This window comes from Equus przewalskii, chromosome 21 (assembly GCF_037783145.1).
Source record: "Equus przewalskii isolate Varuska chromosome 21, EquPr2, whole genome shotgun sequence".
Lineage (NCBI taxonomy): Eukaryota > Metazoa > Chordata > Mammalia > Perissodactyla > Equidae > Equus > Equus przewalskii.
Window position 1 is genome coordinate 11042491 of NC_091851.1, and position 21083 is coordinate 11063573.

General features: G+C 37.9%; 1 protein-coding gene across 2 annotated transcripts in view; it reads right to left on the reverse strand.

The window, feature by feature from the left end:
* The window catches only part of SPTLC3 (serine palmitoyltransferase long chain base subunit 3), a 148306-nt gene that overhangs the window by 62200 nt on the left and 65023 nt on the right, over positions 1 to 21083 (reverse strand). For both annotated transcript variants that reach the window (XM_008518804.2, XM_008518805.2), the window contains exons 5-6: positions 8741 to 8865; positions 7724 to 7817 (exon numbers count right to left, since the gene is read on the reverse strand). In XM_008518804.2, coding sequence (XP_008517026.1) covers positions 7724 to 7817; positions 8741 to 8865 — 219 coding nt within the window. The remainder of the gene's footprint in view (positions 1 to 7723; positions 7818 to 8740; positions 8866 to 21083) is intronic.

Genomic DNA, 21083 nt, shown 5'->3' on the forward strand with positions numbered 1-21083 from the left:
TTAGCTTCTATCTGGACTGGTTGCATCATATGCACACAGGAAGGCAACTTTACATCTTCTGCAGATCCTTAAAAAATGTCCACATTATCATTCCATTCTGCATGGATGCATATTAAGGATTAAAGCATCATTGTGTGCTGAGGTATTTAGTATTACCCTGGGAATAACAAAGTGAGAAAGAGAGCCAGCAACAACTGATGCCTTATATATTATGACTCCGTTTAATCTTTTCTCCCTCCATATACCATCTCACTTCCCTGACCTTTCAAGTAAGAAGTCATTCAAAGGATGCTGGAGGTAGCCTTGCTCTGAAAGGTGGCTGTTTTCATGATGTAAATACAACAGTAGGGAGAGGATGCTCATTTGTAAAAGTTATATTAAGCATGTTGGTGAGAGAGAACAGGGCCTTTGTGTATCTGAGAATGAAAGTGTATCAGTCTCCTATTGCTGCTGTAAGAAATTAGCCTAAACACGTGGCTTAAAAACCCCCACAAATTTGTTACATATTATCTTACGCTTCTGGAGCTGGAAGTCTGAAATGGGTTTTATTGGGCTAAAATCTATGTATTGGCAGGGTTGCTTTCCTTTCTGGAAGCTCTTGGGGAGAAACCATCTCTTTGCTCTTTCCAGCCTCTAGAGGCTTCTGGCATTCCTTGGCTTGTGGCCATCTTCCATCTTCAAAGCCAGCAATGGCTGTTAAAGTCTTTCTCACATGGCAGCACTGTGACACTCACTCTTCCGTTTCCCTTTTCCACGTTTAAGGACCCTTGAGATTACACTGAATCCATATAGACAATCTCTTCATCTTGAGGATAGCTGTTTAGCAACCTGAACTCCATCTGCAATCTTAATTCTCCTTTATCACATAATATAATATATTCACAGGTTCTGGGGATTAGGACACAGGCATTTTTGGGGGCTATTATTCTACCTACCACAGAAAGCTAAAGAGCAACAGCGGCTCATACATCATAGAATTTCCTGAATTAGATGATGGACTTCTGCCCCACGCTGCACACAGTTCTCAGGTAGTTGGGAAGGGCAGCATTTAGACAGTTCCAGGCTTCACCACTGAGCAGGTGTATGATCTTGGACAAGTTGTTTAATACCTCCAAGCCCGAATGTCCTCTTTTATAAACTAGAGACAACCCCTACTTCACGGGATTATCCACAGGGTTAAGTAAGTACATAAGAGAAGGCCATTAGCTCAGTATCTAGCACAAAGCAAATTCTCCATAAGTGCTAGTTACTGGTATAAATAACCACGGGTAACATTCATTATAAAGATACAGGTAAAAGAACTATTATGTATTTTCCAGGAGTACAAAGAAAGGGCATGAGGAATAAATTACTGAATGTTTTAAGAGCTTTGTAAAATTGGAAGATAAAATGAAATTCTTGAATTATAATTTCAGCAAAGGATTAAGGAATTAAAAGGAAATTGTATTCGAAAATAATTTCAAACTTAGAAAAATTGTAAGAACAAGAATAATACAAAGAACACTGCAAACCCTTTACCCAGATTCATCTAACACTTTATCCCATTTGCTTTGTCATCTTTATCTATCTATCTGTCTATCTATCTATCTATCTATCTATCCATCCATCCCTCTATCATTTATCTATTTATCATCTATCTAGTCTTTCTGTCTGAGTGTGTATGTGTGTGTGTACATATACACACAATTTCTTTTTGCTGAATTGAGACTAAGCTGCCTACATCATGGCCTTTACCCTTAAACACTGCAGTGGGTCTTCCCTAAGAACAAGGATATTTTTTTATAAGACTACAGCAAGAGTCAGCAAACTTTTCCTGTAAATGGCCAGATAGTAATATTTTAGGCTTTGTAGACCATATATGGTCTCTGTCACACATTTTTCTTTGTTCTTTATACAATCCATTAAAGATGTAAAAAAGCATCCTAAGCTCACAGGCCATAGTTTGTCTACCCTGGACAATAGTATAGTTACCTACTTCAGTATATTAAACATTGATACCCTACTCTTGTCTAATATTATGTGACCCACTGGCCATATTCCACTTTTGTGAATTGGCCCAGTGATGTCCTTTGTAGCATTTCTCTGTCTCTTTCAGAATCCAGCCTAGATCAGGTGTTACATTTAGTTGTCATAGCTCTTCAGTGTTCTTTAATGTGGACCATCTCCTTAGCCTTTCTTTGTCTTTCATGATGCTGACATATTTGGAGAATATTTTCCCTTTTTTTTCATTTTTTTAATAGACATTCCTAGTTGGGGGCTGTCTAATGATAAAATTCAGCGTTCTGATCTAAATCAGATCAGAAGGAATGATGTTGAGTCCTTTTCAGGTTATCACATCCAGAGACACATAATGTCCATCTGCCCTTCACTGATGATGTGAACTTTTACCAGCTGTCCAGATGTTGTCTGATTTCTCCTTGCTATAGTTACTATGCTTTCCTTTGGGTGTAATTTCACTGGAATTGTGATCCTGAGATTGGAATCTGAAGAGGAAGATACAAAATAGCTGCATAGGGTGGCATGGGCTGGACCAGGCAAAACAGGTTGAACTGCTCTGTGTCCCTGGAGCAATTACTGAGCAGTTGAAACTAATGGAATGATTCAATCTGTGACTGAACTGCATTAGTTTATTAGAATATTTAAAATAAAATTGTTTCACAGGGCTCTGCTTAGAAGTTTTCCCATTGTATGGTTTCTGCTAAGTCATTTGTATTTTACATTTGTATTTGAATAAAAATGTGAAAATAATCAGCATTGATGTGTCCGTGTTGTCGGGATCTACTTCATATGTTGCTGGATAAGAGCAGTAGATTTGATAACTGAGGGACTGGAACATAGGCAATGATTATGCCTTCTCTTCATATTTCAGCCTCACCAGTAGGAGAAGAATCACTTCAAGCCACCCCCTGCCCCACTCCCCTCAAAAGAAGTGTTGCTAACAGGGTGGGTCAGGGCCTGCTATTCCTTAGCCATGTCGGCCAAGAGAAACTGTGTCTCAAGAATCACTAGCCAAACCATATTTCACTTCCTGACTTGTGCACTCACATTTCTTGTTCCATGCAGTTCAAGAACATCTTGTCCTCCAACTTGTCCCATTTTGGCTTTTTTTGCCAGCGACTGGGTGGGTAAAGTGGTTGGGTAAAAGGACTCAGGGTTTGCTTAGTCATTCATTTTAGATTCAAGGGAGGAGGAAGTAGAAAATTATGCTTGAGTGTACAACTTCTGTCCCAGCAATGGTGGCCAGAGAAGCTGTATTATTTATTGCTATGTAACAAATTACCCCAAAACAACAAACACTTATTAACTGCAGATTCTGCAGGTCAGAATTTGGGAGCCTTAGACGGACGTTCTGGCTTAAGAAACTTGTAAGGGTGCAGTCAAGATGTTGGCTGGAGCTACAGTCGTCTGAAGGCTTGAGTGAGGCCCACTCATATGGTTGTTGGCAAGAGGCCCCAGTTCTTCACAGGCTGCCCAAGTGTCCTCACAAATGATCCAAGAGAGAAGGACAGGCAGAAGCCATGTCTCTAAAACATAACCTTGAAAATGACATACCATCACTTCTACTGGATTCTTTTGATCACAAACCAATCCTGAGACAATGCAGGAGGGAACTATACAAGAGCATAAATACCAGGGGAGGGAGAATCATTGGTGGCCATCTTGGAGAATCACTACCCTAAACATCTTAAGGTGGAGAGTAGAGAATCTTGAATTGTGGTTAATAAAGCTTTTACTTAGTCTCCCAGTTGGGCATGTATGCACATCTGTCTGTCTGTCTGTCTGTCTGTCTATCTATCTATCTATCTCTATAGAACTTCCAAGGAAAGACTAGTGAATGGTAGAATGTGGGCTGAATTCCAAACAGTAACAAATGCAGGTTAGAGGAGGTGTAAGAGAACCACTTTGGGGACAACCAATCTTTACAATCCATACGTAGATGGTCTTTTTCATCCGATGCTGTTCAAAGCTTTAATTTAACTCACAGTTTGTATCTCTATTTTCATCATCAGTAGACATAGGGGAGGGCTACTAAATGCTTTGAGCAAAGCCAGTTCATCCAGGGAACAGTGTGGAAAGAAGTAGAACTGCCCAGGTACCTCTTGTTGCTTCTTGGAGTATATACATCTTAGCTTGCATATACATCTTAGTAACTCTACATTAACTGACCAAGGCCTTCATTTTCAAGCTTTTCTCGAAATTCAGTCCACACTGGAGGTCTTGCTGTCCTCTACACACCCCAGATTATTCTTCTGTTTGAAATATCCTTTCCTTCATCTCTGATTAAAATTCTCTTAATCTTTCAAAGTCTATGGCAAATACTACCCATTTCATGCAATCCCCAAAGTGAAGTAACCTCTGCATTCTTCTGGGTCACCACGATGTTTTCTACTGCCCTTTAATAGCACTGGTGATGACAATGATGAGGATAATAATAGTCATATTAACACAGGATGCACAAACAATTCAGTAATTTCCATTGCCAGGCATTGTGCTAAGCAGTTTATTTGCCTCCAACATATTATGAATCAGGCATCATAATTATCCTCAATTTGGGAATAAGAAAATTGAGATCCTAGAAGGTGAAGTAATTTGCCCAGGACGACATGCTAATAAGCTATAAAACAAGGTTACAAATGCTTGAGTCAAAGCCTATACTTTTTTTTAAATGCCAAATCAATTGTTTTAAATTTATACATGTTGTAACAATTATATTTTTAGGGGAACTTATTTAAAGGAAATGTACAGATTTTAAGTGTACAATCAGTGAACTTTAATAGGAATTTAAGCATCAACCCAATCAAAATATCAAACATTTCTATTACTCCAGAAAGTTCCTTTATGCCTCTTTTTGCCAATTCCCTCCCCAACAAAAAAGGGGTAAGCATTGTTATGATTTCTATTGCCATAGATTAGTTTTGTCTGTTTTTTAATTTGCTATAAACAAACTCCTACATTATGTACTGTTTTGTGTCTGATTTATTTCATTAAAAATAATTTTTCTTGAGAGTGATCTGTGTTTTGTGTATCAGTAGTTTATTCTTTTTTTAAATTATAGAGTCATATTCTATTATATGAAAAAGACACAATGTTTTTCCATTTTCCTGTTGATAGATATTTGGGTGGTTTCCAGTTTTTGGCTATTATGAATAAAGTTGCTATGAACATTCTTATGAGCAGCTTTTTGTGGACATATGCTTCCATTTCTCTTGGAAATTCCGAGGTATGGAATTTCTAGATTATAGTATAGGGGTATGTTTAGCTTTCTAAGACTTTGTCAAGGTGGTTTTTTCTTTGCCAGAGAAGTTGCATGATTTTACACTCCAGAAATAGTCAAGAGTTCTATTTGCTTTATATCTTTGCCAACACTTGGTGTCGTCCTCTTTTTGATTTTAGCTATTCTAATGGGTGTGAAAAGGTACATTGACCAAAGCCTTAACCACTGCCTGATATTGCCATGGCCCTTTTTAAATTTAAACCACGATAAAGTTACTTTGGTACATATTTGTATCTCTTGCTAGATTATTAGCTCTCATATAACTAAAATATTACCTTATCATTTTTATTGTCCTTCAAAGGCCTAATGTAATGCCTGAATTAGAAGAGGTGTTGAATCAATGTTCAATAAATTTTGCCTTGGAATACTTTCTCTGCATTTTTTAGGCCAAAAGTGTAAAAAAGTGCTAGCCATGGTGAGAGGAAGAGTGAAATAGTTAATACGGCAACGTGTGTCTGGTGATATATCCCAGGACGCACTGGCAAGATCCAGGGTCAGCCTAGACGAAAGGAGGTTAAAAAATAAGATTCTAGGGCTTAGATCCCTCATTGTGCATCAGAATCATATGGAGAGTTCTGAAAAAGTTCAGCTGCCTTGGCCCTAAGGCAGATATTTGGGATTCTGTTGGTCTGGATGTGGGTCTAGTCATTGATCTTTCATAAATGTTCCCTAGATCCTTCTACTGTACACCTAAAGTCATGAACCACTGCCCTCAGTAGAAGGAAGTGGAGAAATGAGAGGTTAACCTTTACAATGATCTAGTCCATTTGTTCCATACAGATAACAACCTGAGTATGTCTCCTTCCGGGAGGGAGATTATCATGTTTAACCATATCTATAAATGAAATTACAGTTGAATAATTGTTGAATATCTTCTTTATGCTTTGATCACCAATAACCTGTCATGCCAAAGAATCAAGAGGGCATAGCAAAATTGTGCTAATATCAAAGGCATTTTCCATGGTCTCTTAATAAATTCACTTCTTGAACCCCTAAAAGATGGCTACTCCAAACATGAATTCCCAACATTGTCAAAATAATTTGAGCCTAGATGTGACAATCAATGAAAAATGAAACAGAACTGGAGGAATTTAACTTGGTTTATCAAACACTAGCCAATATTGAGTGTTTGATGCAAAATTAAGAAATGGAGTCGACATATTTTTAATTAACATTTAACTAGATGTTGTGTTTGAGCTGTAGGTCTAAGAGACCTCTAGTCTGGTTTTTCCAGAGGGCCTGGCCCTGAACTTGGCTCCAGAGTATTCATCTTCACACAGTTGCTGAATGTGGTTCAGTAAAGGCATAACCAGACCTCACCCCACTCAATGAGAGTTGTTCATTAGAACAACTCTACAAGTAGGAAAAGGAGGCTCCCTTTAGAACGCTCCCATGTATTTGCTTTCCTCTTCCATGGGAGAATTGTTCTTTGATTTGAGATTTCTGTGAGGTGGACATACCAGAGCTGGAACAATGCTTCCTCAGTTCTCCCTCAGGTTTCTTCTCCTCACTTCAATCTTTGTTATTTTCTTGGAGGACAGAGGGGAGTGCCAAGGAAGAGGAACAGGGAAAAGTAGAGGGGAAGAGAAAGAAGGAAAGAAAGGTGCTGAGAAGGAAGAGAGAGAAAACAGTTGTGTGTGCATGTATACATAGGCACACATAGAAGAGAGAGTTTGGTTGACTGTAATGAAGAATTAGAATCAGAAACGGAAGTAGGAGGATCCTTACACATCGTATAGTTCAACACCCTCATTTTACAGATGAGAAAACTGAGTACAAGAAAGCTTAAAGGATTTATACAAGGTGATGCAACAAGTCAGGCGGAGAGCCGTAAGAGAGAACTCAAGTGTCCACTTCCACCTCCTCCTAAGTATTTCCTCAAACTTCATCAAGTCTCTAAGAAGAAATAGCCTTCTGCCTCCTCCTCATCACCCAGCCATACAACTTGGAGCCTGAAAGGGCATTTCAACAAAGTTGAATAGACAGTTTGTTTGTGTAGGGGGTGTCTAAGCATGTGGTGGGTGGGGACAGTGAAAGGAGGCATTGTGCTAAGGAGAAGATCAGTTTTTACCTGACTATAATATAAAATTTAGCCAAGTCTTCAAACTTTCCCAAGGCAGAGTTATAGAAAAGGAAGAGATATAACACTTCTGATAATTAAATGGCAGCCCTAAGAGATCAGTCATGTCTTCAGAGGCTGCATTGCAAGATCACTAATAACAGTGACACTAATGTGTTTGGGTTACACTTAGCAATCTGGGTGTTTAATTCACTTCAACCATTTGTCCTGGGTCACCAGAGGTTAACAAGCCAGTAGTGAACATAAACATAATTGTATTTTTTTAGGCTAAGTTCCCAGTTTGAAGAGCAAGGACAAAGCCCCATCAATAATCTTTTCTTTCTTCTAGAGGCAAGAGGTCCAGGTTGAATAAATACACTGATACTCACTGTTGTGTTTGAAGATCCTTATGGTTGCACCTGAGAGTCGGGCCCCAAGCACAAGAGATGCATGGTTTAACTCATCACTTAAAATGAGGCATCCCTGCTCAGAAAACAAGCACAGAAAACACAAGCCGATAAATAAAATTAAGGAAAAACGTGGGAACAGGAAGACACTTCAAGTCATATAACATAGATTCCTAAAATCCTCTTTAATTTTAAAAGGCCAAGTGTTTAACCTGGTGCCTATACGGATACAATCCAGTAGAGCAATTAGCTAATGGAGATGGGGATTGTTTTAAGGGATTACATCTTTAATCATTTGCACATCGTTTTCAGCAGAGAAGGTCATTTAAGATCTTGGTTAAGCACCAACTAGCATTTTCTAAAGGATTGATGCTTGACAGGAAAATTGATATATTTTTGAGTGGGGATCTTTGACCTCAGGCTGGATTATTTGAGATGGTTTTGGTGCACTCCTTCTGGAAGGCAGGGGTCTTGTCTGCAGGACATTTCAAGCTCTTGTTTTCTGATTCTCATTCTCCACTATATTGACATCCATGACATATTCCTGTGGTAGTCATCCTATTTTATTCGGTGTGTTGTTTCCCCCACTAGACTATAAACTACATAAATTTACAAGGCACAGGCCTTTCTCATCTTTGAATGCCTGGTATCTTGCCTCATACGAAGATATAGTAGATTCTCAATAAATGATTTATTGAATGAATAATTGAATGAATGACACAGGCAAAATTTTTTGTCCAAATAAATGCTCAATAAGTGTTTTTTAGACTGCAAGTGAGGACTTGGGAGCCTAAAAATTGATCTTGCTAAACTGTCTTCAAAGATGAAATTTGACCCGCATCTAGGGCTGCGATTCTATAAACAGAATATCATGATGTAGAGATTTACTGCACTAAGCTGGTATATTTATTCAAAAAACTGGTTTAACCAAGGACCTGCTCAGAGTTATAATTCTCAGGAATAATACGGAAGAAGACAATTATGGCAGCAAATTCTTACCTTTCCAACTAGTGCAGGGATATTCATGGAGTTAGTTGCAAATCCCATCCCAAAGACCATAGCTGCTTCTACATTCAGGAACTTAGCCACAAGGTCCTCCAACTCTGCATGCTTATCCAAGGTCCCTGCACATGAAATGATAGGATGAGTGAGTCTTCTCTTTTCCAAAAGTCTAAGACTGAAAACTCAAATTCCAGTCCATACCCATCACCAAAAGACATGTAGAAGAGTGAGCAAAACAGATATATTTGCTATGGCCCCAATCTAGAAACAACCCAATTGGCCATCTACTGTAGAATGGATAAATACATTGTGGGGGTATTTATATAGTAGAATTCAACACAGTAATGAGCAAGGACAAACTACTGCCCCACACAGCAACATGAAAAAAATCCGCAAATATGTGTTTGAGTGAAAGAAATAAGGCACTTATACACTCATGCAGGCTGTTTGTAAATTTACAAACGAACAAAACTGACCTATAGCGTTAGAAGTCAGGATAGTGGTTACTTTTGCTGGGAGCATAAGGAGAGCTTTGAGAGTCTCTAAATGTTTTGTTTCTAGGTCTGGCTGCTGGTTACATGGGTATGTTTGCTTTGCGAAAATCCATCGAGCTGTATACCTACGATGGGTACACTTTTCTATATAAATATTTTACAATGCAATAAATTGACAAAAAATACCACAGTTCCTCTTTCCTCTCACCCTGCATCCCACAGATAATTAGTTAAATTATAAGCCCCTCAAAGGTTCCCCACACCTAAATGCAAACAGATTCCATGACTTCCATAGATACTAATAAATCTAGTTATAATTTATGGAATCTTTGGAATGTGCTAGATTTCAAAACCTACTATTTAGGTTATCTCACTTAATCTCATGATCCCAATAATGCAGGTATTATTACTTTACAGATAAGAAAACTGAACTGCAGAGGTCACAGATAAAAAGCAAGAGAGATAATCTACTCTAACTCCAAAGATCTGCAAGCTTTTACCACTCTGCCACGTTTTATATGCTCCCTCTCTGACTCCTTCTTGTACATAAGCCCTTGTGCCTAACTGAGAGCAGGTATTAATGCACCCCATATTTTCCTGTTTGCTATCACTCCAACTTCTAGATGTGCACTGTCCAATATGGTAGCCACTAGCTACATGTGTTTAGTGCAGTAGAGGAACTGAGTTTTAAATTTTATTTAATTTTAGTTAGTTTAAATTTTAAACCTGAAGCACTGTAAAGTATTTCCTCTAAACTTTATTATTTTGGTAGGATTATATTCCACTTATTTCACTTTAACCAATGAAAATTTAGTGTCTGAACTGAGATGTGCTGGAAGGGAAAATATACGCCATTTTTTGAAGGCTTAGTACAGCAATAAAAATAATGTAAAATAGCTCATTAATATTTTTATATTGATTACATGTTTAAATGATAATATTTTGGATATATTGGGTCAAATAAAATGTATTATGAGATTAAGTTTATTTTTTTAACTTTTTTAAATGTGGCTACCAGGAAAATTTAAATTACTTGTGTATCTTCCATTATGTTTTTATTGGACACTGCTGCTCTAGATGATACGCTTAACAGAAGATTCCTGGTTGCCTTTCTTCTCAAACCAGAATTTATTTCTCTCTCAAATGATCAGAAACCATAGTAAAACAAGTATTCTAGCAGAGTCAATTTTATTCAAGATTTGGGGGAAAAAGTTAAAAATTTAAATTATAACTTGAGACTTTTTATTATCAAAGATATATTGTAGAGTAAGAAGAGAAACTGAAATTTAAAGATAAAACATGGGCACACAATCATTTATCAGATTTGTTTTTACCCAACAGGAACCGCATCCCGGAGGCAATGGCCCCAAGAATAGGTAATGAAAAGACCACTGGCCTGGGCATGAGGAAACTTGGGTTCTGGCTCCAGCTCTTCCGCTAACCACCTGAGAAGCCTCTGGCTACCTCTCCTTGAAGTTTCTGGAGAGTTTGGGAGAGGTCTTGTTTTAGGCTTCTCTGATGTTGGGAGCTCTCTTTCCTCCAAAGAATGGTCTTCTTGCAGCTCCCACTCACTCTTTGAGATCCACCTAACATGACATCTTTTCTTGGATGCTGTTCTCAGTTTCCCAAGGAAAAACTGGTCATTTCCTCTTCTGAGATCGCGTAAGCTTCATCACATAATGATTATAGCATTATTAAATTGAACTGAGGATGTTCATGGGACAATCTTCTTTATCACAGAATGAGACCTCACTGTGCAGATACTGTATGTGAGATGTTCGTCTTGACAACTACAGTGCCTAACACAGTACTGGCACATAGTAGGTTGTTGAGTTGCAGGGTGTCTTTTGGTAGAGAATGAAGCCAAGACTGAGCCTAGAGTAGGGCAGGGCACAGGGAAGAAGGTCAAGAAGCCACGTGATGCCAGGGCAACAGGGTGACTAGGCAGTGACCACCAGCTTGAAAACACTCATACCTGAAGAAAGCCTCCAACAAGGATGGAGGATGCCCAAACTTTGTTGACTTGGTAACTTTCCCCATGAGCCTTTCCTGCCCAGAGGGTCAGGGGACGACTGTTTCCTGGCCTAGTCACCTAGAAGTACATGAGTAGAAGTTCACGATGAATCTTTATTATGTCTTCCTCCACCTTCGTCTTCCCTAAATCTGTCATCACATGGGTTTACCTATAACAGTTGCATCACTAAAACTCCTTAGGATAATATGGGATGTGTTATAAGCAATGAAACAGTCAATCAACTAATGAGAAGTGAGTATCTCTAAGAACATCCTGAAAAATTGCCCACTACGATGTCTCTATTATTAGCCCTGGCTTAAACAGAGGGAGAAGAGAGGAAGTGCAGGTATCCATATGAGGTCTCCAGATACCAGCCTTCTTCTGGATTTCCAGTGGTCAGGTGGTTAGTAAAGTAATTTTCAGATATACCAATTTCTATGACCAGATGTCTCACAGTTGAGTTTATGAGTGGTTTTGCATTTAGGAGTTACCTTCATTTGTAGAAAACAACAGTTTCTACTCCCAACCCACATTATCATGGAATTTCACTGTTTAGCATTCATAGTTCAAATTTCATAAACAGATTTGAGAAATTCCCAGGATGGCTGGGCATTTTCTACTTCAAGAAGCCATGACTTTAAAAGTTAGACTTGGCTGGTCTGGAGTGGAGTGGGGTTCATTAAGGAATAATAAAAGTATGACTCCTTTGTATTAATCGAGTGCTGCTTTCTTCCTCCTCGTCTTCACATTCAAGAAATAAAAATTAGGAAGACCTTAGGGAAACAAAGCAGTCACTAGAAGCTTAACCAGCTTGCTTTCTATAAACATTCAGGCCCTACCCTGATTGAATTGAGGTGACTGAGTCATGTCAAGTTGCAGTTGGTGGTCTGAGTACTTGAGTAGTTCTAGAAATTAGATTCAACATTTTGTCTTTGGTGTATAAAAACGGGTATTTTTTAATCCCAAGAGAGCATGGTTATAGTCCTAACTAAAGGTACAAATAAATCCACAATAATTTTTATTTCCGTTTCTCTCTATGACTTTAGTCTTTTCCTTAGTCTTTTTATCAATAAAAACCTGATTCAGGAAATAGTACCAATAATATGTTTATGGACGACATACTTCTGCTGGATTTTTATTGATATCTACTGGCTCATACTCTTTAGGCAAAACGTAAAGATTGCTGGCCTTAATATTGACGCTGATTAGTTGTAAAGAGTATGGGTGTTATTAACAAGCCTGTTTCACAACCACCATTTCTCTGTGTGGAACATGTGAAGATTATTTTCCAAACTGTGATGTAGTCACTTCTCATCCAGAATATCCTGTTTGTGGGTTGTTCCTTAGACCTGATCTAGAAGCAGGCTGTCATGGATCATGGCAAGCTGCCAGTTGGCTCAACTGGCTATTCAGTTGTTCCCATGGCTATCAGTCTACATGTGAGCCATTTTGCTTGAACTGGTGAATCTTGCCTTAAAACCAGCATCAATTCTTCTACCTAGAGGATTCTACCTTTCAGCTCATCACCCAAAAGCTCTTAGAATACCCTCTTTTCTTCCTTATTCCATGTGTGTCCAGTCTGGTGGGTAGCCAGGCACTATTTAGCCTTTTGTTTCTAGAGAGATTCATGATATAGGGCCCAAAGTGGAAATTGCTTCCTTTCTGTCTTTGGAAAAACCTTACACAAGTTGAAGGGATTATACTAGATGTACCCAAAAGAGAGAAATCAGAGTATCTGGGAAGCAGAGAGGGTGAGGGGGATTTGATCAAGACTGGGGTCAATCAATCCATGTACATCTCTTGGTGGTAGCTGCCTAGGGACAGCTGCAAGGTGCATGAGGGTAGCTTGAATGCTAGACACTGGGCTTTCTATCCTCACCAGGCTCTCCTCAGCCCCCAGCATGAGACAGAGACACCTGGGCTGCTGGACCATAGGGATTGTGTTCACTGAAATAGTGGGTCTCTCAACAGGGGACCAAAGACTGGGGAGACACCCCTGATGTTTGGGAGCTGCATAATACCCTAGAACCTTTGCTCTGTTTTGATGAATGGGAGCCCCAACACAGACTAAAAGTAGAACAGCTAGATCAGGGATTTGATTTAACTTTAACTTGTTAAGAAACAAAAACTTGAACACTCTGCACACCTGAGTTTGTGATTCACATGGCCTTTTCATTTAATAGCTATGTGACCTTGGGAAAGTTATTGAGACTTTCTGGGTTTGGTATGCTATTTCTTAAAAGGAAGTTAGACTAAACGCTAGGGACCTTGTCAACACTGAGTTCTCTGACTTCATTATTCTTTCTGTATTTCACTTCCATTAAATGACAGAGAATTAAGCCTGGAAATGGTGCATGACAAAATGGGTAGGTTCTGCTACGTAGCATGCATGGAGATTAACATATAGGTTCCTGTGTAGTCTTTCAGTTCCAGCTCTTCATTTGTAGAGTTTATTCTACTCCTTCTTGACTAACTAAATGACACAGCACATAGGGTGTCCAGGTTGGGGTAGAGTACAAAAGAATATAAACACACGTTTGCCCTAAAGGAATAGGAAAGATACATGAAATAGATAGAAGAAAAATAGGAGAAGCCTGGATAAATTCCTTGACTCTGCAACTCAAGTCTTCTCAGTGCTGCAAGCCAACACTTGGTGAAAAGTCAGGCCACACGTTTAGGTTATGTCCTGTGTATTAGAAGAAACACAAGTGCCAAGATGATAAGTGACTTCAATTAAACCTCCATCTAACTCTTTTGCATTGTAAGGAGGGTATAGAATAGATGGGTAAGTATTACATTTCTGTTAAGTAGTACTTTTGCCATCTGAAATGCTCCTGTTCCCACAGACAATCACCTGAATGTGGAAAGTTAGGGGTAGACATTTATGATGTCCTTGATCTTCCTCAAGTTGATATCAGTGGCTTTAAGGGATATATACAGGTGCCCATGTCATTGAAAGTTAATCTGTATGCTTAGTATATTTGGATGTAACAGGAGCTTTAGTCTAAATGAAGTAAAAGAGACTAAAGTTTGATGTATGCTGATGGGCACTGGATTTGGAAATCTGGCAATTCCTATTAAATCCAGAGGATTCTTCTTCCCAAGTTGCTATGACCACAAGTACTTGTCTATGTCAACAAACTTTTTATAGAGGGCCAGAGAGACTATATACTCTCTGTTGCAACTATTCATCTCTGCCATTATAAAATAGACACAGTCACAGACAATACACAAAAGAATGAGTGTGGTTGTGTTCCAACAAAACTTTATTTAGGGACACTGAAATTTGAATTTCATATAATTTCACGTCACAAAATATTATTCTTATTTTTACTTTTTCAGCTGTAAAAACTATTTGTAATTTGAGGACAGTATGAAAACAGGGTCAGCTGGGTTAGTTTGATGACCCCTGATGTAGACAGTCTCTGGTTTTAGCTGTGAACAGTATGAGGTAGTGCAAAGAGCTCTTCAGTGGGACTCCACAGAACTGCTGTCTAGCCTTAACTTCTCAAACTACTGACTACGTGAACATTGGCAGGTCATTAAAAAATCCCTAGGCTTCATGTGTCTCATCTTATGGTATTTGTGTAGATGAAGGGAAGGTGGTAGATGATCGACATATTCTGAAATTCTATGAGTTTCAACTTTGTTCAATCATCCCAGGTGTTACCTTGCTAGCAAGTATTATACTTAGGTAAAATGATGGGAATATCTTCTTGAATTGATATGCTTGCTGCCTTTGTTGAGCCTACAGGGACAAATTCTACACTTGCAGAAACATCCCTGCTAGTCAAAATCTGCTACGCTGTAATTTCTATCACAGCCAAGAGAAGGGCAATTACCTTGTCAGAACTCTAACAGGTATCAAGAAATTGCCAAGACTTTCAGAAACCAAGATACACTTTTGTTTTCCTACTCCCAAACAATTCCTCTGAGAGGCCCTCTTCCCTTACAAATACTCTTAAAGGAAAATAAAGAGGTTTGAGAGAAATGTAATGATATCTCATTAAATCAGAATTTACAATAATTTGGTCTGAGAGGAACTGGCACTGTTTATGAAGAAAGGTTTTTCTGTGTAAATTAACAAGGTAAAACTAATTGGGATGGGGATGTTTACAGCCTAATGGAATCTACTGCTTTAAAGCATGTTTATAGCATATATTTGCATAAAAATGTGTTAATTAAACTTGCTTTTTTTATTTAAGAAAGCAAGATCTCTACTTGGTAGCAATTTCCTAGAAACTGCTCATACCTATAGGAAGCTGAAGGTCATAAGCTGATGTTTATTTGAAATATGCTTTAATTTAGATGTTTTGCAAATTCAGGCTAGCCCCTTTTCCAATAGCTCAGGTTAACAAGACTGCACATTTCTTGGATCTAGCTACAAATATGAGAGAGATACACAAGAAGATCCTTGATAATTTGAATTATGATAGCAGAGAACTTGTCAGGAAGATAAAGAGAGAGACAAACTAAGGATTAAGGACAATGTTCTCAAACTGAGAAATAGAAATTTCAGCAAATTTGTACATTACAACAAACATGAAAATCACATCTGAAACTTGAGAATGGAAAAGGATTTCCTATTATATCCAGTTGCATTGATTCCTAAGTCAACCTGTCCTTTCTGATGTCTTTAAGATGAAGATATTTGAAGGATACATCTGGAAATTGCAATTATTCTTTGAATGAATGTTCTCACCTAGACTGTTTATTCAGTATGCATGCTATTTAGCTTTCCCTGATGAGATGAACCAAGCACAAGGTTTTCCTTCTCAAAGGAAGGAAAGTCTCCAAGTAGAGATGAGCTTTCATTGGCACAGAATTAGTCTTGTGTTGTTCCATGAGTTTGTTTTCTTAGAAGTGATCTTCTGACTACAAGTGCTAGATGAAACTATGGAAGCACAAAGGGCTTCTAGAGTCTATGTATTCAAATAATATGCTGTTACTACATGTCCGCTCTTAACCATTCAGTACTCAGGGAAAGAAAGACAAAGAAGCTACACACCATTACAGAATAAAAGCAGGGGAGGAGGAAGAAAGGAAACAAAAGCTTCTATCTAGCATGCCTGAGTATAAACCTCCCCGAATTTGGAAATCTGGACTAGGAATTGCATCAGGATACACTCACAGATCAAAATCAACTTGTTTCACTGGTTTTCTGGGGTGTATATCACCTACTTTCCCGTTTTTATTAATAGACTCCATCTCCCAGGTGTATGTGATGTTCACTTCATACCAAGTAAAAGACCATTGCGTTTTAGAAAATTTTTGACTAAGTCAGCCAGGCTAGATCATGTCCAACGGTTCCCAAAGTGTGATCCCCAGAGCAGCAGCATCAACATCACCTGGGAACTCATTAGAAATGCAAAATCCAGGGTCCTATTCCACACCTACTGAATCAGAAACTCTGTAGGTGGGGCCAACAACCTGTGTTTTTCCAAGTCCTGCAGATGATTCTGATGTGAGCTCAAGTTTGAGAACCACTGGTTTAAGCCAAAGAATCCACACGGCCTGCAGCAGGGTCCCTCCAATAGAATGGAAAATCTGGTCAGTCTAATTCCGTGGCACTGTCTGGAAGCACCAGAACTATTTTCATAAGACTGTGCCTTCATTTTAAGCTCCTGTTGACTTTTAAGAAAATAATTAACCCAAGAAATATGAGATCATTGTGAAAAATTTAGAAAATACTATAAAATAAAATATAACAACCTTTATCGATGCAGATATTCATGTAAAAAATATTTTTAAAAATGGATTCATGATATACAAACTGTTCTATAACTGGTTTTATTCTCGACAATGCCTTTTCCATTTTACAGAGGAGAAAATTGAGGACTAGGAAGGCACATAGCTTATCTCAGCCTCTAGCTAGTTGAAAGGAAGAACTAGGATTTGAGCTCACATAACGTAATCCCAGAGCCTTTGCTCTCAAAGGTGGTGCTGAGTAACTACATTATAATTTCAAATGGCTCAATAATATTATGTTAAACAGATCTACCAAGTATATTTAATCAATTTCTTATTGCTGGAAACTCACTTATTTCTCCAATTTCTACTATTATGAATGACATTGCAATGATTATCCTTGAACATACATCTTTGAACACTTATTCAAATTTTTTAAGATAAAATTTCTCAAAAAGGGATTGCTGAGTTCAATGGCTTGCTGTTGATACATTTTCAAATTTCCCTCCAATTTACCCTATCAACAATATATAAGGGTGCCCTTTTCTTCACCCCTTTGAAACTACAGGATATTACTTTCTTTAACTTTTGCCAATCAAGTGAAAAATGGTGTATCTGTGTCTTAATCATTCTTTGGTTATCAATGGGGAAGACTATTTTCTACAGGCTCATTGGCCACTTATATTTCTTTTTACTTAATTGCCCATTTGTGTAATGGATCTACCTTTTAATGTAAAATTTTCATTAAAATATAAACTTACATATAGGAAAGGAAACAGATTGTAAGTATAGAGCTCTATGAAGTTCCAAAAGATGTATATAAAGTTTCATAAAACGCATACATATAATTGCAGTAGATAAAAAAACAGAATATAAACAGCACCCAGGAAGTCCCTTTGTGCCACATCCTGGTCACCATCCACTTCCCCACAAAGGTAACGGCTATCGAGTGCATTCTCAACAGTTCTCAACTGCCCCCAAAGGGTTGAAAATTGATTCTTGGAAGGGGGATGTCTTATTGTATTTATGTACAAAGTACAGATGTCCATGTACTCTATAAGCAGATGAACAGTATATCTGTGGATATCACGGGAGAGGGTGATAATGAAAAAAAGGTCGAGAAACATCACACTATCCTGACTGTGCAGTTTTGCACGTTTTGAACTTTGTCAAAATCTTGGCCCACTTCTCAAATTCGGGTGTTCTTTTTCCTTTTGATTTGTGAGAGTCTTTACATGTTAAGAATATTAATATTTTGTCTTGCATGTTGAGAATAACATTTTCTAATTTTATACTTTTATTTTTAACTGTGTTGACATTGTTTGTGTGCACAGAAGTTTAAACGTTTTAGTTTGTTGGATCTTTTCCCTTAAGCTTTCTGGGAGTGCTTTCTCTGGTTCCCCGGAGCATGAGGACACAGTAGACTGCTGTCTGACTCAGGCTTGAGAAAGCTGAAGGGCAAACAGTTGTGGCTAGGGGTTGGGTTGGGAGCAAGCTGCCTCTCCTCTAACAGGAGGAGCGCCTGTTTTCCATGGACCAGAGTGGCTTGTGTTGCATGGAGTCAGCCTGGAGGTCATTTAAAATGGATCCCTCCCCCATAAGAGGCCCTTCTGTCCGGGGAGGTGAGTTCCACTGGAAAAGATTGGAGATGATTATGGATTATAGAACTGAGAGGTCATCATAAGTGACAAGCTAGAGAAGAGACCACTAAGGTCTGAATGTTTGTGTCGCCTCAAAATTCATATGCTGAAAACCCAATTCCCCATGGGATGGTATTAGGAGGTGGGGCTTTGGGAGGTGATTAGGTCATGAGGACAGAGCCCTCGTGAATAGGATTAGTGCCCTTATGAAAGAGGCCCCAGAGAGCTGGCCTGTCCCTTCTACCATATGAAGATACAGCAGAGAAGGTTGCAACATGGATGGGGGCCCTCATCCAACCATGTTGGCACCCTGATCTCAGTCTTTCAGCCTCTAAAGCTGTGAGAAATAAACTTCTATGGTTTATAAGCCACTCAGTCTGTGGTATTTTGTTCTAGCAGTCCAAACAGACTAAGACGGAGGCATTGCTCACGTCAGAGGAGCTACAGTCTGACATTCCTGGGAGGGCCCTTACCAAGGAACTCACACAAGTGCATTTTCTATTTGAATTGTCCCAGTAGTTTTATTCTGTTCTTTTGCTCATTCATTCATCGATTCAGTCATTCATTCGGTTTCAATTTTATTTATGTAGTTATTTCTGGTGGTAGCTATTCTTATTTTTTACATTTCAATCTCAAATGCCTTGATACACCTAAGTGTAACTTACCTAGATGTAATGTATGAGATAGGAATCTGACATTACCTTATATGAGAGCTACCCATCACAGCACTAGTGATGATGTGATTTGAAATATTGTTATTATATACAAATGAGTGTGACAAGTTGTGTCTGTCTCTAGACTTTTGATTTAGACCCACCCATCCCTCACCCTGTCCATTAATGTCATTAGGATTGTGTTCAATTTATACATTCATTTGGGGAAGTGTTGATAGAATTACGATACTGAGTCATTCCCTTCTAGAATATGGTATTTCTCTCTGTTTTTTTCGTCTTCTTTTAAGTCTTTTATAAAAGTTTTATAGTTTTCTTCAAATAGGTTCTACACATTTTTAAAATGTGTATTCCCTGTGTTTGCTATTTTTGCTCATATTTATTAATATTTTCCCCAGTATATCCTCTTATCTGTTTGTTGATTATTGACTTTACTATATGAATTTTAAAAATTGGTGTTTATTGAATTCTTTATTAAGTGTTTATTTTTCCTAATACTGTTTGATTATTTAAATATGTGAAATGGAAAAAAGTGGGCTAAACTCTGCCCCTCCCACTCAGTTGCCCCTCATCTTTATCGTGGCCCCAAAAACAACCCCTTCAGAGGTCCCCTTTTCTCCTCACAAATCATAGCTTGAAAACCAGAGAAGTGAACAATCGGATTATCTGCAAATAATGGTTAGTGTGTCTCTTATTGTACTTTTACTTCTTATTATGTCATGAGGTCGTCATTCAATAAATATTTATTGACTTAAAGAATGAACAATGAATGATTAACTATGTTGTGTAGAACTTCCAAAGGTTATTAAAAATGCTGGTAAAAACACATCTTGATCTTTTTCCTGACTTTAAAGTGAAAGCTTCTAGCGTTTCATCACAAAGTGTAGTATAGTCTCTTTGAAGTAGATATTTTTTATTCCATTCAGGAATCTCTTATTTTTATTCTATTACAAGTTTTATAGGAATGAATACTGAATTTTATAAATGCTTTAGCAACATCTATCAAGATAATCATATGCTTTCTTCTTGAATCTTTCAGCTCTATAAATCGTCTTATTGTTGAACTAACTATCCTTACAGTCCCTGAATAGAAGTACTGGATCATGGTATCCTGTTATTTGAATACACTGTTGGATTTGCAAGCCAATTTTTTATATAATTTTTTTCTAAGTATCATTGCCTTATAATTTTCCTTTTATTAAGCTCGTTTGTAAAATTTCAGGATCAGGGTTATGCTAGCTCAGCGGTTGTCAACTCTGGCTGCTCATTAGAATCACCTCTAGTGACTTATTAAAATACAGACGCCTCAGCCCAATAGAAATTACTCTTCTCTACCTCATAAGTTTCTGTTTTTATGTTTAATAATTCAATATCTTTGCTTTCCTTTTATTTCTTACTGCATTGGCTGTTTAGTGTACCAGCTTCAATATCTCTTCTTTCGTAAAGTAAGACTATATTTTTCCTCCACGTGCACAACAAGCTGGATCCTATGGTGTTCCTATAATTGTTAATTTCTATGTCTGATATAACTATAATTTCATTTTCTTTTTGATTCAAGAGTCACTTAGGAGAGGGCTTTAAAACCAAGTGATTTTTTAAAAAAGGATTTATTTCTAATTTTGTTATTAATTCTTAGTTTTGTTTCCCTGTGATTCAAGAATGTGACCTCTGTAGATTCCACTTTTTGAAATTTAATGAGTGCTTTTTTTGGTGGCATAATACATGGGTAATTTTTGTGAAAATTTAGTAACTATTTAAAAAGATGAAGTATACAAGCAATATGTTTTGAGGTTCAGCATGCAATATATAAACATTAAGTTAAACTCAACAATG